This window comes from Lepidochelys kempii, chromosome 14 (assembly GCF_965140285.1).
Source record: "Lepidochelys kempii isolate rLepKem1 chromosome 14, rLepKem1.hap1, whole genome shotgun sequence".
NCBI lineage: Eukaryota > Metazoa > Chordata > Testudines > Cheloniidae > Lepidochelys > Lepidochelys kempii.
Window position 1 is genome coordinate 35,966,309 of NC_136393.1, and position 13,039 is coordinate 35,979,347.

At 47.6% G+C, this 13,039-nt stretch overlaps 1 protein-coding gene and 1 long non-coding RNA gene across 4 annotated transcripts in view; one reads left to right on the forward strand and one right to left on the reverse strand.

Moving 5' to 3' along the window:
- LOC140898298 (uncharacterized) overlaps positions 1 to 13,039 on the forward strand; it is a 97,141-nt gene that overhangs the window by 39,997 nt on the left and 44,105 nt on the right. The window contains exon 3 of one of the 3 annotated variants that reach the window (XR_012154942.2): positions 18 to 2,778. The exons of the other annotated variants lie outside the window; for them this stretch is intronic. This is a non-coding gene — a long non-coding RNA (uncharacterized LOC140898298). Of the gene's footprint in view, positions 1 to 17; positions 2,779 to 13,039 lie in introns of those variants that run through there. 3 annotated transcript variants of the gene reach the window in all.
- LOC140898294 (lymphocyte antigen 6 complex locus protein G6c) lies at positions 177 to 12,910 on the reverse strand. Its single transcript, XM_073311934.1, has 6 exons — positions 12,590 to 12,910; positions 10,288 to 10,436; positions 9,203 to 9,300; positions 7,292 to 7,485; positions 5,294 to 5,413; positions 177 to 1,564 (listed from the first exon to the last, which is right to left on the reverse strand). The coding sequence occupies exons 4-6, from the start codon at positions 7,338 to 7,340 to the stop codon at positions 1,440 to 1,442; spliced, it is 294 nt and encodes a 97-aa protein (XP_073168035.1). The 5' UTR covers positions 7,341 to 7,485; positions 9,203 to 9,300; positions 10,288 to 10,436; positions 12,590 to 12,910; the 3' UTR covers positions 177 to 1,439.

Sequence of the window (13,039 nt, forward strand, 5' to 3'; positions counted from 1 at the left end):
ACTGTTTTGCCTTCCAGTTTCATACAATACCACCTGTCATGTTTGGCACTTCTCCAATGGGGAATCCTGACGTGGGCTATAAACATTAATGGATTTAGCCTCCAAACCCCTGGCATGGTAGGTATGTTATCCCTGTTTTACATAGGGTGAAAATGAATTACAGAACACTGAAGTGATTTCACATTTGAAGGATTTATTTAGCAGTTTAAATACACATGGCTGGCTTCCTTGAAAGATGATCATTATTATTATTATTATGTATATTGCAGTAGCACCTGAGATCCAGACCCTATTTTGCAGCACACTACGCAGAAGCAAAGCAACAGATAGTCCTAAATCATGAGCAAACAATCTAAATAGACAGTAAATTAAGCGGAATATTCTTGTTGATTTAAGCTCTCCAGCTCCAAAAATCTGTTTGCCTCCTGTCATAATACAGAGATCATGTTGTTATTATTGTTTATTTTTACTGTACTAGTGCCCAGAGGCCCCAGTCAGGGGTCCAGGTCCCATTGTGCTAGACGCTGTACACGCACATAACAGGCCCTGCCCTGAAGCACTTACCATCTAAATTTAGGAAGGAGACACCACAAGTGGATACAACCAATAGATGGGGGGGAGTACAAGGCAACAGCGAGATGACTCTGATCAGTGTGCTAAGCAGCCATTACAGCATCAGAAGCGCCAAGTTTAGACCTCGATAAATAAGACCAGCTGGAGAAGAAATATAGACACATGGCCAGGTTCTACTGTCAGTTACATGAGTTCAGTCCCATTGACTTCAGTGGATCATGGATTCCTAAAGGCCCTATGACTTTGGAACTAAGAAAAATGATTATGAGTAAAATGGAAAGTTAGTGGGACTTAGGTGTTATATTCATGGCATACACACGGAGAAGAAGGATCAGAACATAAATACTCTTGCTGGAAGGTTGCAACGTAACACAAATTGATTTCTTAGAATTCTGAATGATAAGACACAAAAGAACGCTGAAACAGAGAGAGACAAAGCAGGCTACAACCAAAGAGGCGCATCTCACCACACCCAGATCACATGTTTCCCTCAGAGCCCCCTAGCCTGGCTGCAGGGCCAGGCAACCCCCTCACACAAAGTGACAGCGTGTCATTTTGAACACGGTTTCCAATACTCCACATTAGGCATCTGACAGTGACACTTTGGAGCATTTTACCCCAAGCTTCATCACTCTGAGACATGATCCCTGCTTTAAAGACAACAGGAAAGCAGGTATTTTCCAGGAAGAATGGAAATATCTCTGAATCTTAAAAGAATTATAATCTGGATTTAAAAGAAACAGAAAAAAAGGCTCATGATCTGTTCCCCTTCCCTGCACTGCAGAAGAAGAGAGACAGCAAATGTAAGAGCTGAACTGATTCAGTGACACTGACCCCCACCCCTCTCAACCTTCCTCCCCTCCAGCTCAATTGCAGAAATCAGTGTTGCAGCAGGTGTAGTCATAAGTAAGGTGAGATTTGTCGGGTGCCCTCACCTTGCCGCAATTTTGCACCGAGGTGCAGTTCAGCTGGTAGTAGAGAGGTAATTTCCCTGAGGAGAGAGACAGAAAAGGGGCATGGTTAGAAAAACATACATCCACTCAGGCACAGCTTGCTATGATCAGCTGGGAGACATTATTATATACCCGTGGTGCAGGCTGTGTGCTGCACTCATTACCCCATATCACTGAGGATACTGCAGAACAGGGAGTTCAGAGGAAGGCGGATTAGATTACAGTCTAAGTACCTACATGGGGAACAAATATTTGATAATGGGCTCTTCCATCTAGCAGAGAAAAGTCTAACACAGCGGCTCTCAACATTTCCAGACTACTGAACCCCTTTCAGGAGGCTGATTTGTCTTGCCTACCCCCAAGTTTCACCTTACCTGAAAACAACTCGCTTACAAAATCAGACATAAAAATACAACAGTGTCATATAGCACATTATTACTGGAAAATTGCTGACTTCCTCGTTTTTACCATATGATTATAAAATAAAGTAGTTGGGATGTAAATATTGTACTTACATTTTAGTGTATAGTACGTAGAGCTGTATAAACAAGTCATGGTCTGTATGAAATTTTAGATTGTCCTGACTTCGCTAGGTTTTTTATGTAGCTTGTTGTAAAACTAGGCAAATATCTAGATGAGCTGATGTACCCCCTGGAAAACCTCTGCATAGCCCCAGGAGGTACATGTACCCCTGGTTGAGAACCACTGGTCTAACACCATCCAATGGCTGGAAATTGAAGCTAGATAAATTCAGTCTGGAAATAAGGCAAAAAATGTTAATAGTGAGAGTAATTACCCATTGGAACAACAAGGGTCATGAGGAATTCTCCATCTCTGGCAATTTTTAAATCAAGTTTGGATGATTTTCTAAAAGAACTGCTCTAGGAATTATTTGGGGACAGGTCAGGCTAGATGATCACAACAATCCCTCCTGGCCTTGGTGACATTGATGAGCGCAGGCAAAGCTACCTCACTGCATGACTCCATGCATCATCTTTTTCTGATGCAAACAGTGCCTGGTGGTACCATATGCCAAAGAAGATGTTGGTGGGACTCTTATACTTAATGAGTGGCAACAGGGTGGGGCCCGGGAATTTAAATGTGAATACTTTTGGAGGGGCGCATTAAACACACACACAAATGAAAGGTTTGCACGACCCTCTCCCCCTTTTCTCCCCCCACCTCTGGAGGGGACGCCCAGCAGCCAGGAGGCAACGGGTCCCTCTGGCAGTGGCACTTCCTGCAGCCCAGGGAGGGAGGAAGCAGCAGGGCGGCTGGCTGCCAGCTGAGCTCCACCTCCCCCTACAGCTGCTGCTTCTCCTTCCCTGCTGCTGGGCTCCCATCCCTGCTTTCCAGATCCCCGCTGAGGTGAGTCCGGAGCTGGCTGGAGGCAGCGGCAACATGTAGGACTCCAACAGCAGGGAAGGAGAAGCAGCAGCTATAGGAGGAGGAGGATCTCAGCTGGCAGCCAGCTGCCCTGCTGCTTCCTCCCTCCATGAGCTGCAGGAACACATGGAGATTTGGGGGGGTGCACCCCTTTCCCCCTCCTTGTGCACACCCCTCACTGGCAAATACCACTGGGTGCTTCTGTAGCATCTCCTATTCAAGAATCTCCAAGGGATTTAGGGAGCAAAATGTTGTTCTCACTTTACGCCACACAGCAGAGCTGAGCCTCAATTCTCCAAGAGAACAAAATGTCATTGAAATGTTAGATCCATTTAAAAAAAATGAATTTTTTCATGGACATGTTTATTTACCTTTCTCACTTTCTGAAGATTTCTGATAGAGCTAAAGAGAAGAAAAGAAATGGGTGTTTGTGGGGGGGAAGCCTGTTGGTTGTTCAGTAATTTTTCCACATTTTGGTGGTTGTTTTCATCGTACATATTTCTGTATTGTCAATTTTACTCACCGGATGAGATACCTATATATATGGTATGAGTAGTTCCATTTTGCTGTGAGTAGTTTTACCGACTTTGGGATTGTGAATATATATGATCTCTGAATCCTTAAAAAACAGAAACAGAACAACTCTGGATTTAGAGAGAGAAAAAGAGAAAAGGAAACTAATCTTTTAAAAAAATAAATAGCATTTGAAAATTCTTCAGTGAAAAGTGACAGATTAAAAATTGTTATTTGCGATGTTGTTACGCCTGTGTTGGTCCCAGGATATTAAAGCAAGAAGGTGGATGAGGTAATATCTTTTATTGGACCAACTTCTGTTGGTGAAAGACACAAGCCAGGGCCATCCTTACCCATACGCAAAGTACGCAGCTGCATTGGGCTCCAGCCCCTGCTCCACCCCTTCCCCAAAACCCCCGCCCCTGCTCTGCCCCCACCCCGCCTCTTCCCGCCCCTGCTCCACCCCAACATGCCCCCCCCCCCCGACTCCACCCCTTCCCATGAGGACTGCAGTAGGGGTCGGGCCTGCACTCACCTGGCAGCGATACGTGGAGCGACCCAGCCCCAGGCCGCTCTGTGCCACCGGCTCCCAGCCTTCTCGCCGGTAAATGCTGGGGGCCAATTCCCCCTGCCCCCCAAGCCCCAAAGCTGGGACCCAGGGGAGCAGAGCAGAGTGAGCTGGGGCTGGGTCACTCCACTTCCCACCGCCCCGTGAGTATGGGGTCGGGCCTGCCCTGCACTCACTGGGCAGCAGGAAGTGGAACGACCCAGCCTCAACCTGCTCTGCTCTGCCGGCTCTTGCTGGGGGGCGCTTTCCCCCCTGCCCCCCAGCCTGCTCCTGCTCCCCTGCGGAGGCCTGGGGCCACACACACACCCCTGCAGCGGGGGGTGCTTAGGGCACCAAAATGGCTAGGGACGGCCCTGACACAAGCTTTCAAGCTTCCACAACTTCGACAACCACCATCTGTCCATCAAACTCTCTCTCGAATAGTGGATCTCAATGAGGGATACGCGTACCCCAGGGGTAAACAGAGGTCTCCCAGAGGGTACATCAACTCATCTAGATATTTGCCTAGTTTTGCAACAGGCTATATAAAAAGCACTAGTGAAGTTAGTACAGACTAAAATTTCATACAGACAATGACTTATTTATATTACTGTATATATTATACACTGAAATGTAAGTATAATATTTATATTCATTTATTTAATAATTATATGGTAAAAATGAGAAAGTCAGCAATTTTTCAGTAATAGTGGCTGTGACACGTTTGTATTTTTATGTCTGATTTTGCAAGCAAGTAGTTTTTAAGTGAAGTGGAACTTGGGGGTATGCAAGACAAATCAACCTCCTGAAAGGGGTACAGTACTCTGGAAAGGTTCAGAGCCACTGATCTAGAATACTCCTGCACCAGCAACACCTTCTGCAATTAAAAATAAATATTTTGACCAGCTCTGCTACACACAGTCCCAGACAACTGTGTGTAGCAGAAAGCACGGAAACACAAGTGACTTCTAAGTGACACAGCAAGACCTCAGGCCTGCAAAAAATACACCAATGGGCTCTACTTCATGCACAATTGATGTTGTTGTTATTATCACACTTAGAAGGCCGAGTCATGAACCATGACATCAGTGTGCCATGAGTATTTCCGTTGAGTCTGAGATTGTGGATTGAATTTGGCGTTGTGGGCAATGCTTGCGAAGAAAGCAATTACTGCTTTCTTTCAACTTTCCCCCTCCCCATATCCCAGTCTGACTGTTGCTGCCCTGTCCATCAAGTCTGTGGCTGCACAACTTTTGCTACTGGGATAACCCCACTATAAGTACACAGTTCGATGTCAGTGGTCCTTGAAATCCGTACATACCAAGAGAAGCTTTAATGTTCACACATCTCTCCCTCCATCCACACGTCGTTTCACCTGATCCCTGAACGCATCCAAAGAGTAGAAACTTGCGTTTGCAGACATTGCAGCGCAGAGCCTCCGCTACGTCAGATAAACAGAAGAAACAACTCAGGGCTTCATCTGACAGTGAGTGGGGTGGCATAATGGAGCATTGGCTATTGAAGTCAGTGGGTGTAGGAGCAGACCCACAGCACAAGCCCTAGTACTGCTCCAAAGAAAAACAATAGTTGGTGTGGGTGTAGACAGCATTTCACACTTCGTCCACTAGGGGGACGCATTAAGGGTGTCATCAGTTTGTTGGTCCCGGTCATATATCTTACAGCTCTCTCTCTAGATATCTTAGGAATTTATACGGGCCCTGTTACCATACTGTCTTAGTACCTCAAGTCTTTAATTCATTTATCCTCACAACACCCATACAAGGCAGGGAAGTGCTGTTTTACCAATGGGAAATAAGCCTAGAGAGACAAGGGCCTGGTCTACACTAACTAGGGTTGCCAGTTTTGGTTGGATGTATTCCTGGAGGTTTCATCCCAGGGCATAATCTTTATTGAAAGATTAATCTTTAGGTGTTTTATTCCAATTGTTTTCAATTGGTTTCTTTGAGTGATTCCAATATCTTTGAACAGGGGTGTGAGATATCCACACTTCAGAGGAGCGTTGTTAAGACAATGTAGACAGCGCTGGGTCAACAGAAGAATTCTCAGGGCGACCTAGCTTCCGCCTCTCAGGGAGGTGGATTACCTTTGGGAGAACCCCTCTCGTTGGCGTAGGTAGTGTCTGCACTGAAGCACTACCGTGGCACAGCTGCCGTGGCACCAGTGTAGCATTTTAAGTGTAGACAAGCTCTATAGCTGGGTCTTCCACCGTCTAAACCAGGGGTTCAGTTGGCTTAACTACATCTCTCAGGGCTGTGGACTGTTCAGTGTAGACCAGCCCTACGACCCGGAGCCTCCAAGGCAGGGATTAGATTCTGCCAGAGCTCTCCGGAGTAGAGCTTTGGTAAATATTTTCAAGGCCTGAGCCCTGGCGCTTCCTGTGGAGCTGAAGCCCTGAGCCCTGGCATGCCCCCAGGGACTAAAGCCCCGAGTCCTGGAGTGCCACAGAAGCCCCAAACCTTGGCACACTCACGAGGCTAAAGCCCCAAGATACCTGCTCAGGGGTGCCAGAATGGGGTGGGCCAAGGGGCCATGGCTTGTCCACTTTTCGCCCTGGCCCCCTGCCCCTCCTCTTCTCCCTGAAGCCCAGCCCCTAGGCCAGGCCAGAAGCCAAAGCTGGGTTGGGATAAGAGCCACATGAGCAGCTGCAGACTCTCCATCTGCCCTGGGCAGGGAGTCCGGGGGGTGGAGACATTGGCCGGGAGTTGAATAATAATAATAATAATAATAATAATAATAGAAAAGGGAATAGAGGGGTGGGTGACAGAAAGAGACAGCCTAACTCTATTCGAAGATATGCCACTAAGAAGGCAGGTGGAGGGGCCTGGGGTCCCCGGCAGGGCTCAGGGGTAAGGGTGGGGGGCCCTGGAGTGGGCAAGGCATTGTGGACCCCAATCACACACACTTTTAGGAAGAATCTGTCACCCCTGACCCTGCTCCACGACTGAAACCCGGAGCCCCAAATCTGTGGGGAGGGGAGGGGGGAGAATGGGGGCTCTGGGAAATACTGTATGAGAATTTATGCCCTGCTCAAAAGGTATTGGAATCAATCAAAGAAAGAAAATGAAAACAATGGGAATAAGACACCTAAATACTGTTGAAGAACTGGGGCTAAGGCATGGAGAGAACATGGAACTGAACCCAAGCCAATGGACTAGCCTTTCTTTATAAGCTAAACAAACCCTTGTACTGCAGTGTCTAATAACCAACCCATTGGAAATTCATATCTGAATTCTGTTCTAGCATCTGGATGTTGTTCTTTTAAAAATTCAATTTAATTCAACTTTTGTCCTGGACTTACCTCCTGCAAAACACAAGAGAGTGGCAAGTCCCACGAAAAAAACCTTCATGTCAGCAGAGAAAGAGGCAAGATGAACCAGACAGCCTGAGTGTGCTTCAGCAGAACACCACCAGGGATATCTCCAGAACTGGCTGTGTTGGAGCAGAGTTTCAGTCTTGCTTTCTCTGATCCTGTCGGCTTATGCGGTGCCTGCCCTATTGTAGGGTGGGAAAAGTGAGTTTTAAAATTGCTTTACAGTAAAGAGTACAAATTGCCTGCTCCAGGGACCTTCTGACTTCCCCCAAGAAAAAAACTGAGTGGTCATCACATTTCCAAAAAAGGTTGTGAAGGAAGCCTCCAAGGAACACACACAATAGCCGGACCTGTCTGCCTTTATATTTTCTTTCATTAACCATCTTTTTGAATAGGCTTGAAACTGAGGCTGTGACCACATGAATGTAATTAACAATCCGTGGACAATTTTTGCAACAATGGCTATTTTTCTTTTGGAGCTCTATCCCAATCGCAAATCAGCCAACAAACCATAATAAAATGCTGCTGACAAATATAATCTGGGCCCACATGTCTCATTCTGATCAGCTCCCTTTAAGAAAGATGTAGCTGAGATTCAGATTTTAAGGTGAGAAGGGATGATTGTGATCATTCTAGTCTGACCTTCAGCATAGCACAAGATATAGAGTTTCACCTACAGATTCCTTCACTGGAGGGATTTATTCTTGGCTTGGAAAAGGTCCAGAGTAGGTCAGCAAAACTGGTCAGAGTAATATGATGAGATATTTCAGGGACTAGAATTTTTTTAGCCTGATAGAGAGAAGATCTAGAGTTAGATTGGGAGTAAATCTGTTTTTCATATTTTCCTTTTAAACTAATACTGGGAAGTTTGCTGGTATGTTTCATTTGAGAGAAAGAAAGAAAGAAATGAATATAGTCATGAGCACATAGGGCAGAAAATACACAGATGGGTGCGCTCTTCTGGCTCAGGTCCTCAGTGCTGTAAATCAGCATAGCTCCTTTGAAGTCAATGATCCTAAATTTGTTTAGGTCAACTAAGGATCTGGCCCTCCCTGTTTTGTAATCCATCTTCCCAGGGCCCATAAGTGCCCTGGCTTGAATCATCTTTACTTTTCTATTCAGTCATCTCTTATGATAAACACCCCCTGTTCCCTTTGGCTGAGCTCCAAGCCCTGAAGCAAACACAAAAGCCACCTTCAGTGCCAATAATGTAGCTGCTGAACTCCATGCTACAAGTAGAAAACAATGTTCTCTTATGAGTTACTGGACTTCATGCAAGACAAAGGACTTGCTAGAACCACAGGTTTCCTCTTTCTCTGGATCTACTACCAAAGAAGGGATTTTGACTACCCTAGAAATTACTAGTCTAAGCTTCTACTATTGGAGGGGACGACAGGACCTGCCAGCAAATGACCTGTCACCAGGACACATTTATAAGACCAAAGACAGGCAAGTGCATGAATGTGCAAAATGTTGGGGGTGCAGCCCATTTGAAAATTTGTATTGAGCTGGAAATGATTAAATACCTTCCACCCAACACAGGGCTAAGTGCTACAAACTTTATATTAGAAGTCCTATGCTTTACCAACTGAGCTAAGCAGGCTCATGTAGAACACCCTAGCTGATCCTGTACTTAAGTAGCTGCCTATGAAACATCACCTTCTGTAATAAAGGTGTGTCTTGACCTTTGGTATAAAAGCAACTCAGAACAGTTGGACCCGTGTTCTGCTTTCACTGATTTTAGAGGGTGAATCTTGTGCAGTTTATATTCTTTAAACAGGCCTAACGAAAGCTACAGGTGTTAGCTGGAGCCCAGCATAGGAAGAAGAAAGAAAGATGATGAACACTTTATGTAGAAAAGTCAAATGCAATTCAAATCTTATTGGGGGAATCTCTTACCATGCGATATCCAGCCAAGCAGCCTGCTGGCAAACTTAAGTCCGAGCGTCTGCCGTCTCAAGGTCTCCGCCTGCCTTCTCACAAGATCCACCACAGCTCTACATACAAAATAATTCTGTTTGAACCAATGGTCACAGGTTATTCAGTCCCTGGGGTGGGGGTGGGGATATTGTTTCCCTGGAACAATGCTTTCCCCCACACACCTTGCACCTGAGTAATCATGAGCCTCACCCTCCTTTCCAGCACTGTGCTTCCCAAACACAGATAAGTTAACTCTATGTATGTCTACACTGCCGTGTAAGGCCAGGGTTAGTAGAACTCCAGTTCATAGGCGCTGACTCCGTGGGTGCTCCAGGGCTTGAGCACCCACAGAAAAAAAATGAGTGGGTGCTTAGCACCCACCGGCAGCCAAGCCACCCCCCCTTTCCCCCCCAGCACCTCCTGCATACCATGGAACAGTTATTCAGTGGTGTGCAGGAGGCGCTGGGTGGGAGGGGGAGGACTGGGGATGAAGACCAGGGATGGGGCTCGCATTAGGGGGTAGCAAGCAGGGCAATTGCCCAGGGCCCCATGCCACAGGGGTCCCCATAAAGCTAAGTTGCTTAGGCTTTGGCTTTAGCCCCAGGTGGCAGGGCTGGAAGCCCTGGGTTTCAGCCCCACACTGCGAGGCTTCAGCTTTCTGTCCTGGGCCCCAGCAAGTCTAACACTGGCCCTGCTTTGCGGCCCCCCTGAAACCTGCTCACGGCCCCCTGGTTGAAAACCGCTGGGCTAAACCACTTGAGTGGTCATAGTCCTATAACTCCTTCTCACATTCCCCCTCCCCACATGTTCCCAAAAGGACCCGCACAATTCAATCCTGCCCACTGGAAATTCATGGGGAAAGAATCACTGAGTGACTCAGCTTACTACAGCCAAAGAACCATGGGCCATTCTCCCAGACACACAGTTGAGTGTGGACACAGTCATTTGGGTACAGATTTGCCATGTGACTAGGCTAAAACCCAAGCACCAACCACCTGGACTAACTCTGCAGTGAAGACATACTGTATGTGAGTTGATTCCTAGATCGCCCGGAAAGAACTAACCATTTGAATGGTCCTCTTTCTGCAGATCCCAGCCTTCCTGCATGCCAGGGAGTCAGTCCCCACCCTGGAGCTGGGAATACACACCTGAGGAGAAGTGGGGTAGGGATACAATGGAGACCAGGAGGATAGGCATTGTCCACCTTGAAGTTCTGCTGGGGGAAAAAAATGGAGAGTTAACTTCCACTGAGCACTGTGTGCCAGGGAACTCATCCTTGAAACAATCCATTCATGGAGACAGAGGGATGGATCAGAATCAGGATGCAGGTACATGTCCTCTCTGCAGAAGACCCTGTCTTCTTTCAGATCCCCTATGGTCTTTGGGATCTGAGAGTACAGAGCCAAAGGCCATCTGGGGCTGGGGAATCCAACCTCATCCCCTGATAGAATCGTCCTAGAGAACTCAACACATGGATCCTCCATGAATGTTCTGTTCTGAGCCCATCAGTCCAACTCCACCCACTTGTTGGGGAGTCACAGAGACAGAATGGGAGAAGGACTAAAGACCACCAGTATCTGCACTTACAGTAAATTGTTATTGGTGTAGGACATGCCTTCTGCCCTTGTCCCAGTTCTGCAGAGGAAGCCAAAATAATTCAAAGGTTCCTTTTTCTCTATGGTATGTTCTGACACCAAACACAGAGATCAGTTCAATCCTGTGTTCCAAAAAAAGGAACGCCAGCCATGCAGTGTTCTGTCCTTTTGAAAACCAGGGATACAATATATATATATTTTAAAAAAAACCCTCCTAATAATGTGGGTTATACCAGACCTTTTGTGAGCAGAGAATCTCTACTGTCCATTATCCTTCTAGGTCAGTACATATGGATATTTAATCTTTGTTTTGTATCTCCAAGGTTGTTCTGTTCTAGATCTAGGCACCAACTCTCTCTGTGTTTTCCTTCAAGATACAAGACCCTAAAGGCGGAGATTTGCCTGCACTTTGAGGGAAAAAGTAGACCATCATTTGGGAGCTTAGAAGAATCCTAGTGTCAGGATGGCCGAGTAGTCTAAGACGCCAGACTCAAGGCTCTATCTTCCCCTCTCCTGGGTATTCTGGCCTCTGTATAGAGGCATGGGTTCAAATCCCACTTCTGACACATCTTTTTGGGGGGAAGGATAGCTCAGTGGTTTGAGCATTGGCCTGCTAAACCCAGAGTTGTGAGCTCAATCCTTGAGGGATCCATTTAGGGATCTGGGGCAAAAATTGGGGCTTAGTCCTGCTTTGAGCAGGGGGTTGGACTAGATGATCTGCTGAGGTCCCTTCCAACCCTGATATTCTATGATTAATCCCAACACTTGGTCCTGCATATTTAGCTCCCAGCCAGCAGTTTCTCCCTCTTTCGTTTCTTTTGAGCTAACTACAAATAGCATCATATCTCCTTTTCATGTCAGAAACATCTATTGACTGATGATCACATTTCCCCTGCTTGGAACTTTCCTGGCTTCTGCACTACCCCGGTGAAGTGGGCTAGCGAAAGGATCTGAGTCCTCGCTCCCACTTCCTCTATCCAGAGGCCTCCCTGTCCTTGAGGACTCCCCTTCCACTCTTCTGTCTGGCAGAGTCCTCATAACCCCAACAAGGCTGGGCCCAGGATTCCTGGGGGGCTTGACACCCAACCCTGCTGTGGTCACCTAGTACAGGGGCTAGGGTGTCCCCACTCGAGGGTACTCTCTCTGCACTGGGCACTTCCCTGACCCACTGATCATTACATACAATTTAAAGCAAATACAAGTCATTTAAATCAACAACTAATTTTAAAAAGAATAAGGAAAAATGGGAAAGGTTAAAGGAAACACATCATCCCACTCTGTGGCAGGGAACGTCACAAACAGTGTCTCTGGAATGTCAGGGCAGTTCACAGTCTGTTCCTTGTAAGTTCCAGGCCTCCTTCTCAGGCTCTGGCTGTGCTGCAGGGATGCTGTGGGTTGGACACTTGCTCTGGTGGTGGCCACACACTCTCAGGCTCTAGGTGGCAGGGCCCTTCTTCCCAGCATTGCCCCCGCCCTGTCAGGGTTACCAACCCCTCTCTGAGTCTGGCCTGCAGAGCCTCCTGGCTCAGATATCAATCAAACTGTGCTGGACCTGCTGCCCAGGTTCCCCCCCACTCTCCCCAGCTGCTCACCACACCCGGCTCCGGACTGCTCCAGCCCCAGCCCCAGCCCCAGCTCCACTCTGCCTCAGCACGGCTGTGCTCTGCATTCAGCTCCCTGGGCTGCTTCTCTGGCTCTGGTTACTACAGCTCTCCTCCCAGGACAGGTCTGCTCTACAGGCTGCTTCTGTGACTCTGCTCCCAGCACTGACCTGCTTCCTGGGCTGCTTTTCTGCCCGCTCTGGCTCTGGTTGCTGCAGTTCTGCTCCCAGGGCAAGTCTGCTCTGCCTGGGCTGTGCCTCTGGCTTTGGTGCTGCAGCTCTGCTCCCAGGACAGGGTCTGCTCTCTCTGGGATTCTTTTCTGGTCCCTCTGGATCTGGCACAGCTCTGCTCCCCAGCTCAGCTTGGGCTACTGCTTTCTCCTTAGCTTGGCCCCACTCTGTCTGACCCATGCAATTCCAGCTCACCCGGAGGAGGACGGGACTTCCCTGGCCTCCTGATTCCCTGATTAGCCTGCCCGCCCTGTCATTCAGGTTGACCTGAAGCATTGGTCTCTCCCCATTGTTCCTGGGGACTGTCAGTCTCAGGGTCCTGATTTCCCATCGACCCTTCCCCCTTTAGTACTGGGTGCTAGCAAGTAAAACACCCCCACTGAATGTTAG

Excerpts from the sequence above, each read along its gene's own strand:
- LOC140898294 (XM_073311934.1), bottom strand. The coding sequence starts at position 7,340 with ATGAAGGTTTTTTTCGTGGGACTTGCCACTCTCTTGTGTTTTGCAGGA. Across the intron at positions 5,414-7,291 it reads TCTCTTGTGTTTTGCAGGAG|CGGAGGCTCTGCGCTGCAAT; the intron begins GTAAGTCCAGGA and ends TATCTGACGTAG. Across the intron at positions 1,565-5,293 it reads GAACATTAAAGCTTCTCTTG|GGAAATTACCTCTCTACTAC; the intron begins GTATGTACGGAT and ends CTCTCTCCTCAG.